General features: G+C 39.9%; 1 protein-coding gene across 7 annotated transcripts in view; it reads right to left on the reverse strand.

The window, feature by feature from the left end:
• Positions 1–16821, reverse strand: part of LOC126203475 (zinc finger protein 420-like) — a 164757-nt gene that overhangs the window by 96300 nt on the left and 51636 nt on the right. For all 7 annotated transcript variants that reach the window (XM_049937799.1, XM_049937795.1, XM_049937794.1 and 4 more), the window contains 4 exons: positions 13454–13722; positions 11400–11606; positions 6493–6802; positions 2376–2581 (listed from right to left, as the gene is read on the reverse strand). In XM_049937799.1, coding sequence (XP_049793756.1) covers positions 2376–2581; positions 6493–6802; positions 11400–11606; positions 13454–13722 — 992 coding nt within the window. The remainder of the gene's footprint in view (positions 1–2375; positions 2582–6492; positions 6803–11399; positions 11607–13453; positions 13723–16821) is intronic.

Raw genomic sequence — 16821 nt, forward strand, 5'->3', positions numbered from 1 at the left:
AAATCGAAGTGCTCTCTCACTGACGGTCTAACCGACACTGAGCTGTTCTAACCAAACAAACAAAAGCCTGTACGATACGAGGGTCGATAGCAACGGCGATACTGTACACTACACTGTTATTAAAATAAAAGGTTGTGTCTAGTAGGCACTCAAACACGCAAGAAATTACAAAAATAAAATAGTAACTACCCAGATAACTGAAAATAAGTTGTACCTGTTTGAAGCTCGTAAAAATGTGTAACAAGCGAACGGTGTACTCGCCTTATTAGCAGCAGGAAATCGAAGTGCTCTCTCACTGACGGTCTAACCGACACTGAGCTGTTCTAACCAAACAAACAAAAGCCTGTACGATACGAGGGTCGATAGCAACGGCGATACTGTACACTACACTGTTATTAAAATAAAAGGTTGTGTCTAGTAGGCACTCAAACACGCAAGAAATTACAAAAATAAAATAGTAACTACCCAGATAACTGAAATAAGTTGTACCTGTTTGAAGCTCGTAAAAATGTGTAACAAGCGAACGGTGTACTCGCCTTATTAGCAGCAGGAAATCGAAGTGCTCTCTCACTGACGGTCTAACCGACACTGAGCTGTTCTAACCAAACAAACAAAAGCCTGTACGATACGAGGGTCGATAGCAACGGCGATACTGTACACTACACTGTTATTAAAATAAAAGGTTGTGTCTAGTAGGCACTCAAACACGCAAGAAATTACAAAAATAAAATAGTAACTACCCAGATAACTGAAATAAGTTGTACCTGTTTGAAGCTCGTAAAAATGTGTAACAAGCGAACGGTGTACTCGCCTTATTAGCAGCAGGAAATCGAAGTGCTCTCTCACTGACGGTCTAACCGTCCATAAACAGTCAACCCATTAAATTATAATGAATAACTGACCCACACAAAAGTTAATATCACTTGATCACTGATACAGCAAATGTCATCATGTAAAAACACTAAGTTTATCTTAAATAATTAATATGAAGTACGAAATATAGTGGCCAACTTAGGTATTTTGGATCTCCTTAAATAAAGATCACCCAGTGAAACCTATTTGTTCACTAGGAGCGTTTTCACTCAGTATTCACGTAATCAATCCTATTTTAGACGAAAACCAATGTAATTCTTAATAATTCATGTTACTTACTTATTTATGCAAATTAGAGAAGTCAATTGACAAACTTCTAAAAAAACAGCCTTTTTGTAACAAAGAATTATTCTGTCAAGTCAACAAATCTGTCTGTCATTTTAATAACATGTTAAATTATGTCACTTGATGCAAATTAATAACTTTTCTGCACAAATTATGATAACAGATGTACATGTGACTTATAAACTATATCTCTTTTTAGTAGTTCTTTGACAATGTTATAAATACAAGCAGCGAGAAGGGTCGAGAGGCAGTCGGAGGCAGTCGGAGACAGTCGGAATGTCACTTTGGTGAAGTGTGTTTCTGTGTTATTGTTTGGGATGGAAAAACAATGCAAAGAACATGTAAAGGAAGTACTACTTTGTGTTGTGTTATGGTCTTTGGTGGACAGTGGAATTAAGATGGCCACCAAAGTAATAAATATTTGATGTTTACATATGTGTTGGTTTCGCTCGTTCTTTATCATCAAAAGCACATGAAAAACACGGGACCTCATGTTTTTTAACCCTAGACAACCAGATTTAGAGCCAGCATCAGCATCGAGACACAGCAGCGATCCAGCAAGCAGCAGCGATTACTACAATGCATTGTAATGGCGCCAACCTAACCTCAAGTGCTATCAAGCTCCGTAAATGGGAGCGAAATAGTGCGATTACAGCAATTAACAAATATCAACGACTAGGCGGACCATTTACAAGGTCAACGTCAAGGAAAGTGGCGTGGGATTTGGAGTAGGACCAGGTGAATCTGATGGAACCAAAGGAGTTGAGGTTGGAGAGGAAATTCTGGAGTTCTTCTTCACTGTGAGTCCAGATCATGAAGATGTCATCAATAAATCTGTACCAAACTTTGGGTTGGCAGGCCTGGGTAACCAAGAAGGCTTCCTCTAGGCGACCCATGAATAGGTTGGCATACAAGGGGGCCATCCTGGTACCCATGGCTGTTCCCTTTAATTGTTGGTATGTCTGGCCTTCTACTATACAATTTTATCCCTCCTATATATACCCAATAATACGTAACCCACTTCCAAACCATAACCAAAAAAATCTTATTTTCCGCTTTCAACACTACCGCTGCTTCCAAGTTTATTAAGAAATTTAGTAAGTTAAAATCGAGAATTATACATTCTGTCATGATTTTCAAATATTTTGGTTAAAAGTACACTATTGAGACGCCACAGTCCCTATAAAAATGAAGCATATTATAATATGATATCTTACTGAATATGCATCTTTGCCCATGCTGACGAGTTTGTCTTCATGGGAGTACCTCACGTGTCGACGCATAACATTGTACGATTTAAAAGTTTTCGGGCATAAGCTGCAGCTGATATCTCTGCTTTCCTGATGAATTGTTTTATGCTGATGCATTCCATTTAACTGGCTAAATCTTCGACCACAGACTGAACATGGATATGGTTTTATGCCTGCAGAAGAAAAATGTAACAGACATAAAATACGCATATTTATTGCATTTAAGAATATGTAAACTAAAATTTTTTATCAAATGGTTCAAATGGCTCTGAGCACTATGGGACTTAACATCTATGGTCATCAGTCCCCTAGAACTTAGAACTACTTAAACCTAACTAACCTAAGGACATCACACAACACCCAGTCATCACGAGGCAGAGAAAATCCCTGACCCCGCCGGGAATCGAACCCGGGAACCCGGGCGTGGGAAGCGAGAACGCTACCGCACGGCCACGAGCTGCGGACTAAAATTTTTTATCAAAATATACTTCTGTACAGTAACCCATTTAGGCACAAATTGTATTTTCTTGATTAATACACGTATTCTGACATATTGTTACCATTCTTTAGATTGATTTGACGCAAGTAGTTGAGGATTTTTGTAAGCAAACCTGTGGAGTCATTTATTATCTTCGTTACAAAATGAAAAAAAGATGTGAAACTGTCACTCTATAGTTCTTACTCACAGCTGCACCACAGCCATACAGACATTATTTCACTGACCAGAGAAACTACAAGGGGTGTTTAAATACGTAATGCAACACTTTTTTCCGAACCAATTTTGATTCAAAAAATTGTAATTATGTTTGTATTGTCCTTAACATTCCCACATCATCTCAAAATTTCCAGTACTCCTAGTAGACACCAGTACTATAACCAGTGTTCAAAATGGTGTCTGCAATGGAGGTGCATTCCAAGCAAAAAGCAGTTATTGAATTTATTTTGGCAGAAAGCCAGACCATGACAAATATTTACAGGCATTTACAGAATGTTTATGGCCACTGGGCAGTGGATAAAAGTCACTGGGCGAAGCAACTGTCAACAGAACAAGGAGAAGGAACTCTATCCGATTCCCCACATGCAGGCTGGCTGCACGTAACTGTGATGCCTACACTGCTGCAACATGTATTCAATGTGTTCCGTCAGTAACAATCGGGCAACTCAATGCTTAACTCTACACCTCTGTTGATAGTGGTGACACACTTGTCCACCAGTTAGCGTATCCAAGGTTTGTGCCCGATGAGTTCCTCCACTCCTAACTGAAGAACATAAGGAGTAAAAATGGAATGTCTGTGCCAAACTGCTTGTTCATTACGAAGCCAACAGTGATGATTTGTTGTCAAACATTGTCACAGTAAGTGAAATAAGGACTCGCCACTTTTCACCTGAAACTAAATGACAGTCTGTGGAGTCAAAAGACACATCTCTTTCAAAGAGAAAGTTCGAAACAGTACCTTCAGCTGGTAAGTTCTACTTCTGGGACTCTGAAGGGATTATTCTGTCTAATGTCCTTCCTTCAGGGTCAAACAACCAGCCCTGAAGTCTATTTTGGAACTCTTAGGAAACTGAAGAAACAATTAAAGCATGTTCATGATCTTTCCATAATCCAAGGCCACACACAAGTCTATGCACCTGAGAAGAGATTACAAAAATTCAGTGGTCTGTTCTTCCTCACATGCCCCACAACCCAGATTTTTCATCTTCTGACTTTCATCTTTTTGGCCCCATGGAAGGAAGGACTCCACATGCAGCACTACATCAATGCTGAGGAAGTTATGGATATAGCAAGAACTTTGCTGACATGCAGACCAATAGAGTGATACCACGAGGGTGTACAGGCTCTCACATTAGGTTGGTATAAGATCTTAGAAAGGATATTACAGTGGAAAACAGGGTTTTTACCCAAAGAATTGGGAACAATATGGTGTATTTAAATCATGAATGAAACCATCCTCCTTTGTGAAAAAAGTTGTTGCATTACTTATTGAATGATCCTCATAAGACAGAAAGTGGCAAAGACAGCACAAATAAGAAGCTGTTGTACATTAATATCAGTATATTTTGTATCAAACTCGAATCATGTAAAGACTCTCTGTTTAAACTCAAAGCACATATTTTCCAATAAAAGTCAATAAACATATTCCGTCCAACCAAAACAGTTAATGTACTGATGGAAGTACTAAAATTGGAGAAACTGAAACTTGGACAGAGGCATACCATGAATCTTTCTACACTCTATAACTATCACAGAAGGGAAAAATTAAACTTTTACACTATGTTGTGTTCTACAACACGGTATATAGAGGCTTTTAAAGAACATCGCTAGATGTCAAAATAAATAAAGATTTAATCGACGTTTTTCCACCAGTTAAATGAAAATCAGAGTCACCTTCAAACTACCAAATTCTGTACTAATAAGAATTTTAGTTTCAATTTTAAATCATCATCAGCTTGACAAACCTTAGCAACCTTTTCAACAGATTTACATGTACTTTTGTTTCACAGATCCATAGCCAGGAGATCCTCAAGGTTGTAGAACATGTCACAGAACAAGAATACACAATGCATAAATATGTATTGTGTATTATTGTTTCGTGATATGTTCTACATTTTCATTTATACAAACATATCACTGAAAATAGTCAATGTTTGAAAATCTAATATGGATACATAAAAAGAACACTTACCAAGCAGCGGTAGGAGAACGTAAAAGGTGTGGAAACGCAATCTTTTGGAGCCAGTGGCTCCATCTTCTGGCAGAAAGTTGAAGTGAAATGAAAAGAGATTAAGGAAAACTCTTCCCATTTCCTAAACCTCACCAGTCCTTTTCCTTCATCCTTCTATCTTCCCATTCCACCCTTCTGCCTGAAGGAGCTATTGGCCGTAAAAGCTCTCATGTTTCCACTTCTTTTATGTGTTTTCCCCTAGTGCCATGTGGTGAGTAGATTTTTTCTTCTATCCTTATTAGGATACATATATACAGAGAAAAAGAGATATACTAACGTACCTTCCAGAGACCCCAATTGAAATGGTTCCTATGGGTGCGGAGTAAGACATATTTCCATTTTAAAGGTAATAATAAACTTGTCACAAAACATATACGTGTGCATGTGATACTTTTTATGCTACTGTAGTAATGCATCATTAAAAAGAAAATCAGTTTATTACATTTATTTACATTGATCACATTACTGCACTGAAGATGAATGGAAGTAAGATTTTACTTACTACATTAATTGATGCTATTAGTAATCTACACATATCAGTCAGTTTCAATAAAAAATTCACAACGAGATTTTAACTGCAGCTGGCAAGTTATTGAAAATGTTTGCATCAGAATGCTGGATAACTTTCTGGTTCAAATGGCTCTGAGCACTATGGGACTTAACATCTGAGGTCATCAGTCCCCTAGATCTTAGAACTACTTAAACCTAACTAACCTAAGAACATTTAACACATACATGCCCGAGGCAGGATTCGAACCTGTGACCGTAGCAATCGTGCGGTTCCGGACTGAGGCGCCTAGAACTGCTCGGCCACCGCGGCCGGCTAGCTTTCTGGACAAAAGTAAATTATTTTACATCTTAGTGAAGACTGTACCTAGCACTGATTCCATGAACTGAGCTATTGGTTTGAAAGAGATTTTACACTATTTATGACATATTCTGTTAAGGAGTAAATCTATTGGGAAGCAGTAGTAATACTCCTAGTTCCTTGACAAGGCCTACGCATGATGTTCTCGAGTTCATACCACAAATAATTTGTATTACATGCTTTTGGACATTATCCCCAAAAAATGACCCCATAAGACATTAAAGAATGAAAGTATGTGGTAAGCTGTAGCTTGCTTATGTACCTGTCAGTTTCTTAATGTGAAGAGTGGTTATCTTTACTACTTCTTATACATGTATGCCACTCAGACCTTTCCAGCTAATATTAAATTGTTAGTTTAAATATTCAGCATACATTTAAGAAAATGTTACTAATAAATGTTCTAATGAGTAGGTTTGTCAGTAGAAGTTCCCTTTTAAAAACGTATTAATCTTACACACTGAGTTTCTAAATACAGTACAGTTATTTATACCTGTATGTATCCGTGAATGTCTAATTAGATTAGACACGTGGTTGAACTTTCTGCCACATATTTCACAGATGGATTTGCTTATGCCAAGATGAATATTTAGATGACTCCGTAGATCAGATCGTTTGTAGAAGCTCTTCTTGCAGATCTGACATTTATGAGGCCTGTCTCCAAAGTGAGCATGCTGCTGGTGATTTGCAAGCTGGGAGAGGCGGCTAAAGGCAGTGGGGCATTGAGGGCAAACATACCGCCGTAACACGACGTGACCGCCAATTTCACATTGTTGGTCTCCTCCTGAAGTCACTGGGCCTAGCTGTACAGAAATTATGATTGCTTAAATTCTCAGTAATCAGCAATACACAAAAGCTTTTTTTTTCCCCTTTTGTTTTGCTTGCATCACAATTATACAAATATTCCTAGTGTTATTATCTGTAAAACCAAACAAGTGGTATCTTGATCAGAAGCATAAGAGAACCAATCACTGTTTTTTTTCTATTAACAATAACCCAGATCCTCAACATCAAATATTTCTCATCGAGGTTGTAGTCACCATTACAGGACAGGTTAAATAAAGCAAACAATAGAAAAAAAATGTGTTCAAAGGAACATGTGAGGAATTACCAAGATGGAGAATCACACAACAAAATTTAAAAAGTACAAGAAATGAGAAAATGAACCACACTGTATCCTAAAACTTCAAGCATACTGCAAAATCCGTATGTTCTTGTTTGCAGAGCAATTCAGATAACAATATTTCTGCAATATAGTACCTTCAAAAGAAACTGGTGATCACGAAGACAAACAATCTCAAAATATAAATTTACAAGAAAACTGAAGTTAAATACAACATGGTGAAGCCTCACATGATAATGAGTTACCTGACATACAGATCAGGACAATCATGACAATTACATCAATTGCAGTAACTGAAGGCTCTGATGGCCAGTGACAATAAAGGGCATCAGTGCACTGCCTATGATGACAAACTCCGAGGCAGACTCAAGTAGATTATATACCCTTCCCCCCTCCCTCCCTTTCAAATATCCCGACTGCACCTAGCAGCCCTATCCTGTTTCCGCCACATTCGCACACACCACACAGCTATGTTTCCATGCTGACTGTTGGTGCAGCATCTCATGTCCCACATTATTTCCACTGATATAATTAATCCTAAATCTTGAACTGATCACTTTTTCTGCCACATTCTTGGATATTTTCCCATGTTATTTGCCATACCTTCCTGTGCCACACAGATGTATTGAACCTCAAATTACAAACCCTCCACTCCCTCACATTCTCTTCTCTTATTCCAGCACGCAAATACTAATCTCACCTAAACCATTTGCATCTTCTGCCCCCCCCCCCCCCCCCTCTTTGCCCATATCCACCCGCTTACCTGCATCCCAGATCACCATACTTTCATTTATTTTTCTCTTTGACTTCATTGTGTTTTAATGTAGATTTATGTTTGTTTCTGCCTTTCACTATTGGCTCTACTCTCTCAGGTTTCATCTTTTTTCCCCAACTCATCTATCCATCCTTTATATTATTTTGCCCACATATTTTTACATATTTTACATATTTGTATGAGTATATTTGCACACATTTTTATGTAATGCATGTATTTTTATATGCTTTTATCCTCCTCCAAGGACCCTTGCTCCTTCCATCAGCACAAACATAGAAAAATTTCCTTATCCCTAGACAGAAACTAGTTCCACATACTGTTCCTGCATTGTTACTTAGTTCATGGAATCCCCCCACCCCCCACCCAGATGGCTTATCATCACATTACCCTTCTCTGGCTGCAACCCCACTTTCCACATTGACCTCTGTCTCCTCAAATGCTGCCAGTCCAAAGCCCTCACCACAGTAGTCCTGTAAAACCATTCCTGCATCCCCTCTCCCAAACTAGAGCAACATGCACATTGCCACCTTACAAAACTCTCCAATCTCTTCACCTCCCTCTTCTGTCTTTGACTAACACTATCTACCATCTCTACAACAGCCTCCAAATCTCCCCCACATCCCCTTGTAGCAGACAAACCCTGCCTCATGGGCTTACTGTATTTACCACACCCTCAGAAACTCAATTACACTAGAACCTAAACAGACCCGAAATCCAGTCAAGGATCTTTCCTCCAAAAGCCTTAGTCCTGCAAATGTATCAGTATTTCCAATGGCCTTACTTTTTGCCCCACTCCCAAATTCTATCATGAACTTGTTAGAGACTTCCTCTGCTTCTCCCAGTCCCTACAGTAGAAACAGTTTTCGCCACCAACCCTGGTACTCAGACTGAACCCAAAGCCAATGCTGAACCCTGCCTGACTCACTCCTCCATCTAACCATGATCCATCTCAATGCCACCAAATCCCCCATGTTAACATTCCAGAAATTCTTAACCTAATACCTTAACTCACCATCATTCCCTGTCCATCAACATAGAAGCTAGCCTTACACCTGCAGAAAGAACTGCAATCCGCCACCTGAAAACTTATCCTGATCTTATAATCCTACCAGCCGACAAAATCTCCACCACAATGGTTCTGAACCACAGAGATTACCTGGCGGAAGGACTATGACAGCTTTTAGGTTTGTCCCAAATCCTTAGGCCTCTTCACTCTTACCTTCTACATGCTTCCTAAAGCCTATAAACCCCACCACCCAGGACACCCCATTGTGGTCAATTACTGCACCCCCGCTGAAAGTGTCTCTGCTTTCAGGGACCAACACCTCCAGCCAACAATCCATAACCTATACTTCTATACCAAAGGCATCAACCATTTCCTCCAACCACTCTCCACAGTTCCTGATCCTTTACCACACAGCACATTGCCACAGCCCTCTACACAACATCCTTAATGCTCATGGCCTTGCCTCTAATGAACACAACCTTTCCCCAAGCCTGACTGAATCCAAACCTCAACCTCGTTCCTGATCACCATGACCAACTACATTCTCACCCACAATTTCTTCACCTTTGAGGGCATTACCTACAAACAAATCTGTGATACAGCATTGAGCAGCCACCTGGCACCATCCTGCACTAGCCTATTCAGTACCTCCGTCCATATGAAACCTACCAACCACCAGCAATAGCTCCACTTCAAAAGTTCCCACCCACTTGATACCAAGAACTCCCTTCCATAAAACCTAGCCACCCATGGCCATCACATCTCTAGTGACAAGCAGTCCCCCTCCAAACATATCAAGTGTCTCACCGAAGACTTCACAACTGAAATTACCCTCCCAACTGTGTACAGAAACAGATCTCCTGTGCCCTGTCTCTCCAGCAGTCACCTACCACATCCCACATTCTGACCGTTCGGCCACAAAGGAGCACTCCCCTTGTGCTTCAGTGTACCACCACTCCCCTTGTGCTTCAGTGTACCACCCAGGACTGCAGCAATTGAATCACCTCCTGTCATGCTCTGAAATGAGGAATATCCTACCAAAATCTTTCACATCCCACCCCACCCCCAACTCCCATAGTGGTATTCTGCCGCCCACTGAACCTACACATCCCAACTATGCCCCTCCTTCCAACCCTTTGCCTCATGGCTCATATCCCGAATACAAGACCTGTTCCATACATGCTCCCATCACAACCCACACCAGTCCAGTCATAGGTATCACCTACCCCATCAAAGGTCGAGCTAATTGTGAAAGCAGTCATTTGATCTACAAACTAATCTCCAACCACTATGTTGCTTTCCACAAGGGCGTGACAATCAAAAAGCTGTCTGTCAACACAAATGGCCACTGACAAACTGTGGCCAAGAACCAGCTGGAGCACCTAAGTGCGGGAACATGCTGCTCAGAACATTATGCTTCACTTCAATGACTGCTTGACGGCATGTGCCTTCCTTCACGCCATGTGCCTTCTGGATCCTTCCTACCAACACCAGCTAACCTGAATTACGCAAATGGGAACTGTTCCTGCAATAAATACTACATTCCCGTAACCCCCTGGCTTCAACCTTTGCTAGTCCCTGTCCTTCACCCATCTGTCCCCTACCTTGCTTCCACTCCAACACTACACACAGCCTTCTATTCCACCAACGCAACTATTCGTCTTTTTCCTTTCCTGTATCTCTCTCCTTTTACAGACTCTTTCATGCCCCCTCCCCCTTTAAACCCTCCCCCCCCCCCCCCAACTGCACCTAGCAACCCTACCCTGACTCCACCACATACCTGACTGCTCCCACCAGCAGTACTACACCCTCTCCTACCCCCAGCCTGCTATCCACCACCCTCCACACCCTGCCCTCTTCTTTACCCCTACTACCCATGGATTGTTTCTCTTATCAAGCACAACTGCTCACAGTGTGGCCTCAGTGGTCAGAGGTAGTGTTCACTTGTGTACCAATTGTGCTTGTATGAACTTGTTTGTTTTTTCTACTGTAGAAGAAAGCCTTTTGGCCAAAAGCTTAAATGTATAGCAATATTTTTGTTGAGCCTGTCTGTGACACATCTCCTCTATACAATGAGTAATAGTCTATCCTTTTCACAATATTGTTGTTATTCCACCCTGAATTTTTCTGCATTTGATTTTATATATTGTGAAGAATTTGTCAGCAATCACTACAAGAAGAGGGAACAGAACCAAAAGAATATTTCTGTGCAGGAATTTAGAGTTTTCCTCAACAGCAAGTGATGTATAATCTAAAATCTTTTCTCAGAACAGGTTTTCAATGGTTCTGTTATTACTATTACAGTGTCACAAAACAGGTCCATTCCATCTGACAGGTAGAATCAGTTTACAACAAACTTAATTCCACGCAATGACTCAGTGCTTTAAAATACATTCTGTATGAGAGTATATCTTAAATGAGAATGGGATTCCATTTAAGTGACAACACAGCCTCCTTCCATTTACATGTTAAAAATACTGTAGTTAAACCACTTACCCTCCCAGAAGACTTTGTACAAGACAGCTTTTGTTCCTCAGTGTGTTCATTAAGGTGACTGTAATATGCTTCCTTCTCTGGGAAAGAGGCACCACAAAACTGGCACAGATAGGACAAGTCAACTTCTTTAACATTGGCACTTGCCTCCTCTTTGTCCTTCTTCTTGTAGATTCGCTTTGGGGCTGGAGTCAACATTGCATCAACAATCTGTAAATTAGAATTGACTCATAACATGATGTAATGTAATTATGCATTCATGATCTATCATATGTAAACAGGAAAAAAATTGATGGTGTCTGGGTAAATACATACATGAACAACTGTTTCTAAATCCCATAAAAATATTATAGTGCTTCAATCAATTTATCAACGTCAGTGAAGCACACTATCAGGAAAAAGTAAATTACTTTGGGCTATCTCATAAGATTAAGTGTCTTACAAAGTTCAGAAATGTTTCAAGAATGGACATGGAAAATGATATAATACCAGTAATAAGAAAAAAATTCTGCAGATCAGGATGCGATACCCACAAAGGCAATTACTCTCAAAATGCCAAGTATCCATGTTCTAACATGAGTCTTGGAACATATTACATTCTCTGACTTACCTCTAGCACACTGATCATTAGGGAGAAAATTAGAGACATTCAAATTTAAAGGCAAGGGGGAGATGGGTTACCAACAATCACACTTCCCGCATAACTCACACGAACACACAACGGGTGTGGAAAGGTGAAGCATACACTTTACAGTGACACAACTCTACGAGCATGGGCACAGATATTGTGGTGTCACCGCTAGACACCACACTTGCTAGGTGGTAACTTAAATCGGCCGCGGTCCTGTAGTACATGTCGGACCCGCGTGTCGCCACTGTGGGATCGCAAACCTAGCGCCACCACAAGGCAGGTCTCGAGAGACTGAGGAGACCTCGTCCCCAGTTGTACGGACAACATAGCTAGCGATTGGACGTGCTAAGCCTTGCTCTCATTTGCCGAGAGATAGACAGTAGAATAGCCCTCTGCTAAGTTAAATGGCGACCACCTAGCAAGGCGCCATTTGTATCAGTGCCAATAGCTTACGAGTATGCAGGAGAGATGTATTCCAACAAGAGAATAAAGTTAAGTATTAAAAAGGCTACGTATTTTTCTTTAGTGCATTTATAAGTCTCATGTTCCAGACTTCACACCCGTCTGCGTTAGCCTTGCGTGCCCTATCGGCTACAGCATTGTGTCTGGGCTGTATGGTCTAGACACAACAGATATAGCCACAGCAAGTACAGTTGCTAAAGCACTGTCCGTACAGACCAGCGACAAGTGGAACTCTGCCAGAAACAGCATACTGAATTGATAAATTTAACAAGAAATTTGTTCATCTTGGTGTCTTGCTTTTCTCTACAGATCTCTCAACAGATATTTCTGTAATCCCATTTTCACAGTCATGCAAGAAAAGTCACCACACTTTTTATGAAAGCTGGCAAATAACAAATAATTTCTTTCAATTTTAAAAAGAACTTAACGTAAATGTCTTACTAGAAAACCTCAACATGATTAGTTACTTGACGCAAGTCATCAATTAATATTGTAAAAACATGCCCACGACATTTTCAGCACCCGAGTTTTTCAACACAGTTAATTTGATTTTTTTGATTTTATCAGTGCATAGTAATGTTTTTAATTATGGTGTAGCTGTATAGGTTTGCCAATATTAGAATGAAATTTAAAATTCACATTTTTGTTACCCATCTTTTAAAATTATGTTTTGGCCTTTACTTCTTTATTACAAAGTTTGTAGAAGAAGTTTCTCTTCTAGTATCTAATAATTTTGTTTAGAGGATGTGCCTTTTCATCTCACAAACACGCGCGCGCACACACACACACACACACACACACACACACACACACAAAATGAAATCACAACCTCCTTATACAATATTTTAGTATACATAGCTTTCACAAACAAGTTCTTTACGCTAGAAACATTCCTAACAGCTTTTTATTGGCAAACAGTTCCAACCAATCACAAACTGGAATAACAAATAACTTGTTTTTTTACCTGCAACTTATCTTCAATGCAAAGGTTGTTCCCAACAAAACTATGTTGGAGTTTTGTAGATGGAAATCTTTTCTTACTGGGCTTAGATATTAATTCTGGTATTTGCTCGACACAAACATTTGCAGCGTTGGAGCTTACTTCCACTTGGCTCACACTGTCTAGTGCAGCATCAGCATCGTTTATAATATGCCCAACGTTTAGGAAAACTGTGCTCCCATCCTCAGCAACATGAAGGACTGAATGTGGTGCTTTCGTCTTCTCACCATTAGCTGCAGCATAAAACAAATGTAACAAAACATTTTTTTAAATAAATTCTAAGCTGTTACATAAGGCAGAAATGGAACACTTCGTTCATATGCCCACAGAAGTGATAATATCAGAGGATCTAAACAACTGTATCAACAATGATAATCTGTGTATCTGCTAAAAGCTAAATGGTGATGTGTACTCATCATGGTAACAGTATTACCTGTTGCTCTTCACACATGCCCTAGATGAAATGACTAGTGGTGGTGGTTGTAGTAGTAGTAGTAGGAGGAGGAGGAGGAGGAGGAGGAGCAGGGAGAAAAAGAAGAAGAGACTGGGTGTACATTTTACTGCAGTTTTGACTTCATTGTTCATGCAATTTAAACCAAGATAATTTCAACTTTGTCATATTTACTATTTAATATAGGCAGAACAAGACTGTTTGACTAAACATTACACCTCTTTTTTCCATATATCTAGTATTATGTTTGTTGCACAACAGTCACAATCATCACACCATACATAATGTTACACTTTTTTTTTTTTTTACAATCCATAGTGTAAGGAAAACACAATGATAATACTTCCTAGTTATCTGAAGCACAGAGCATAACTTAATCATAGCTAACACTTGGTTCAAGAATCATAAAAGAAGGTTGTATACATGGAAGAATCCTGGAGATACTAGAAGGTATCAGATAGATTATATAATGGCAAGACAGAGATTTAGGAACCAGGTTTTAAATTTTAAGACATTTAGGACATTTCCAAGTACTGATGTGAACTCTGACCACAATCTATTGGTTACGAACTGTAGATTAAAACTGAAGAAACTGCAAAAAGGTGGGAATTTAAGGAGATGGGACCTGGATACACTGACTAAACCAGAGGTTGTACAGAGTTTCAGGGAGAGCATAAGGGAACAATTGACAGGAATGGGGGAAAGAAATACAGTAGAAGAAGAATGGGTAGCTCTGAGGGATGAAGTAATGAAGGCGGCAGAGGATCAAGTACATAAAAAGACAAGGGCTAGTAGAAATCCTTGGGTAACAGAAGAAATATTGAATTTAACTGATGAAAGGAGAAAATATAAAAACGCAGTAAATGAAGCAGACAAAAAGGAATACAAACGTCTCAAAAATGAGATTGACAGGAAGTGCAAAATGGCTAAGCAGGGATGGCTAGAGGACAAATGTAAGGATGTAGAGGCTTATCTCACTAGGGGTAAGATAGATACTGCCTACAGGAAAATTAAAGAGACCTTTGCAGAAAAGAAAACCACTTGTATGAATATCAAGAGCTCAGATGGAAACCCAGTTCTAAGCAAAGAAGGGAAAGCAGAAAGGTGGAAGGAGTATATAGAGGGTCTATACAAGGGCGATGTACTTGAGGACAATATTATGGAAATGGAAGAGGATGAAGTTGAAGATGAAATGGGAGATACGATACTACGTGAAGAGTTTGACAGAGCACTGAAAGACCTGAGTCGAAACAAGGCCCCGGGAGTAGACAACACTCCATTGGAACTACTGACGGCCTTGGGAGAGCCAGTCCTGGCAAAACTACCATCTGGTGAGCAAGATGTATGGGACAGGTGAAATACCCTCAGACTTCAAGAAGAATATAATAATTCCAATCCCAAAGAAAGCAGGTGTTGACAGATGTGGAAATTACCGAACTATCAGTTTAATAAGTCACTGCTGCAAAATACTAACGCGAATTCTTTACAGACAAATGGAAAATCTGGTAGAAGCCGACCTTGGGGAAGATCAGTTTGGATTCCGTAGAAATGTTGGAACACGTAAGGCAATACTGACTCTACGACTCATCTTAGAAGAAAGATTAAGGAAAGGCAAACCTACATTTCTAGCACTTGTAGATTTAGAGAAAGCTCTTGACAGTGTTGACTGGAATACTCTCTTTCAAATTCTAAAGATGACAGGGGTAAAATACAGGGAGCGAAAGGCTATTTACAATTTGTACAGAAACCAGATGGCAGTTATAAGAGTCGAGGGGCATGAAAGGGAAGCAGTGGTTGGGAAGGGAGTGAGACAGGGTTGTAGCCTGTCCCCGATGTTATTCAATCTGTATATTGAGCAAGCAGTAAAGGAAACAAAAGAAAAATTCGGAGTAGGTATTAAAATCCATGGAGAAGAAATAAAAACTTTGAGGTTCGCCGATGACATTGTAATTCTGTCAGAGACAGCAAAGGACTTGGAAGAGCAGTTGAACGGAATGGACAGTGTCTTGAAAGGAGGCTATAAGAGGAACATCAAAAAAGCAAAACGAGGATAATGGAATGTAGTCGAATTAAGTCTGGTGATGCTGAGGGAATTAGATTAGGAAATGAGACACTTACAGTGGTAAAGGAGTTTGCAATGGCAAGGAAAGCGTTTCTGAAGAAGAGAAATTTGTTAACATTGAGTATAGATTTAAGTGTCAGGAAGTCGTTTCTGAAAGTATTTGTGTGGAGTGTAGCCATGTATGGAAGTGAAACAGGGACGGTAAATAGTTTGGACAAGAAGAGAATAGTAGCTTTTGAAATGTGGTGCTACAGAAGAATGCTGAAGATCATGTAACTAATGAGGAGGTATTGAATAGAATTGGGGAGAAAAGGAGTTTGTGGCACAACTTGACTAGAAGAAGGGACCGGTTGGTAGGACATGTTTTGAGGCATCAAGGGATCACAAATTTAGCATTGGAGGGCAGTGTGGTGGGTAAAAATCATAGAGGGAGACCAAGAGATGAATACACTAAGCAGATTCAGAAGGATGTAGGTTGCAGTAAGTACTGGGAGATGAAGAGGCTTGCACAGGATAGAGTAGCATGGAGAGCTGCATCAAACTAGTCTCAGGACTGAAGACAACAACAACAACAACAACAACAACAACAACAACAGTTATCTGAAATGCATTAATTATTGTAAAAGCATCCCCGAATATTCTAGGAAGAGGTTCATCATTCTATGATGTTCTATGACATACCACATCCTCATGTTATTATCCAATGTTCCAACATTCCTGAACACTACACTGCAAGTGCGATTTTCATCAAGGATTCCATACACAAAAAGGCAATCAAGGTGCAAGACCTGTCCTATACACCAACCATGTACTCCCTTG

This window comes from Schistocerca nitens, chromosome 9 (assembly GCF_023898315.1).
Source record: "Schistocerca nitens isolate TAMUIC-IGC-003100 chromosome 9, iqSchNite1.1, whole genome shotgun sequence".
Taxonomy (NCBI): domain Eukaryota; kingdom Metazoa; phylum Arthropoda; class Insecta; order Orthoptera; family Acrididae; genus Schistocerca; species Schistocerca nitens.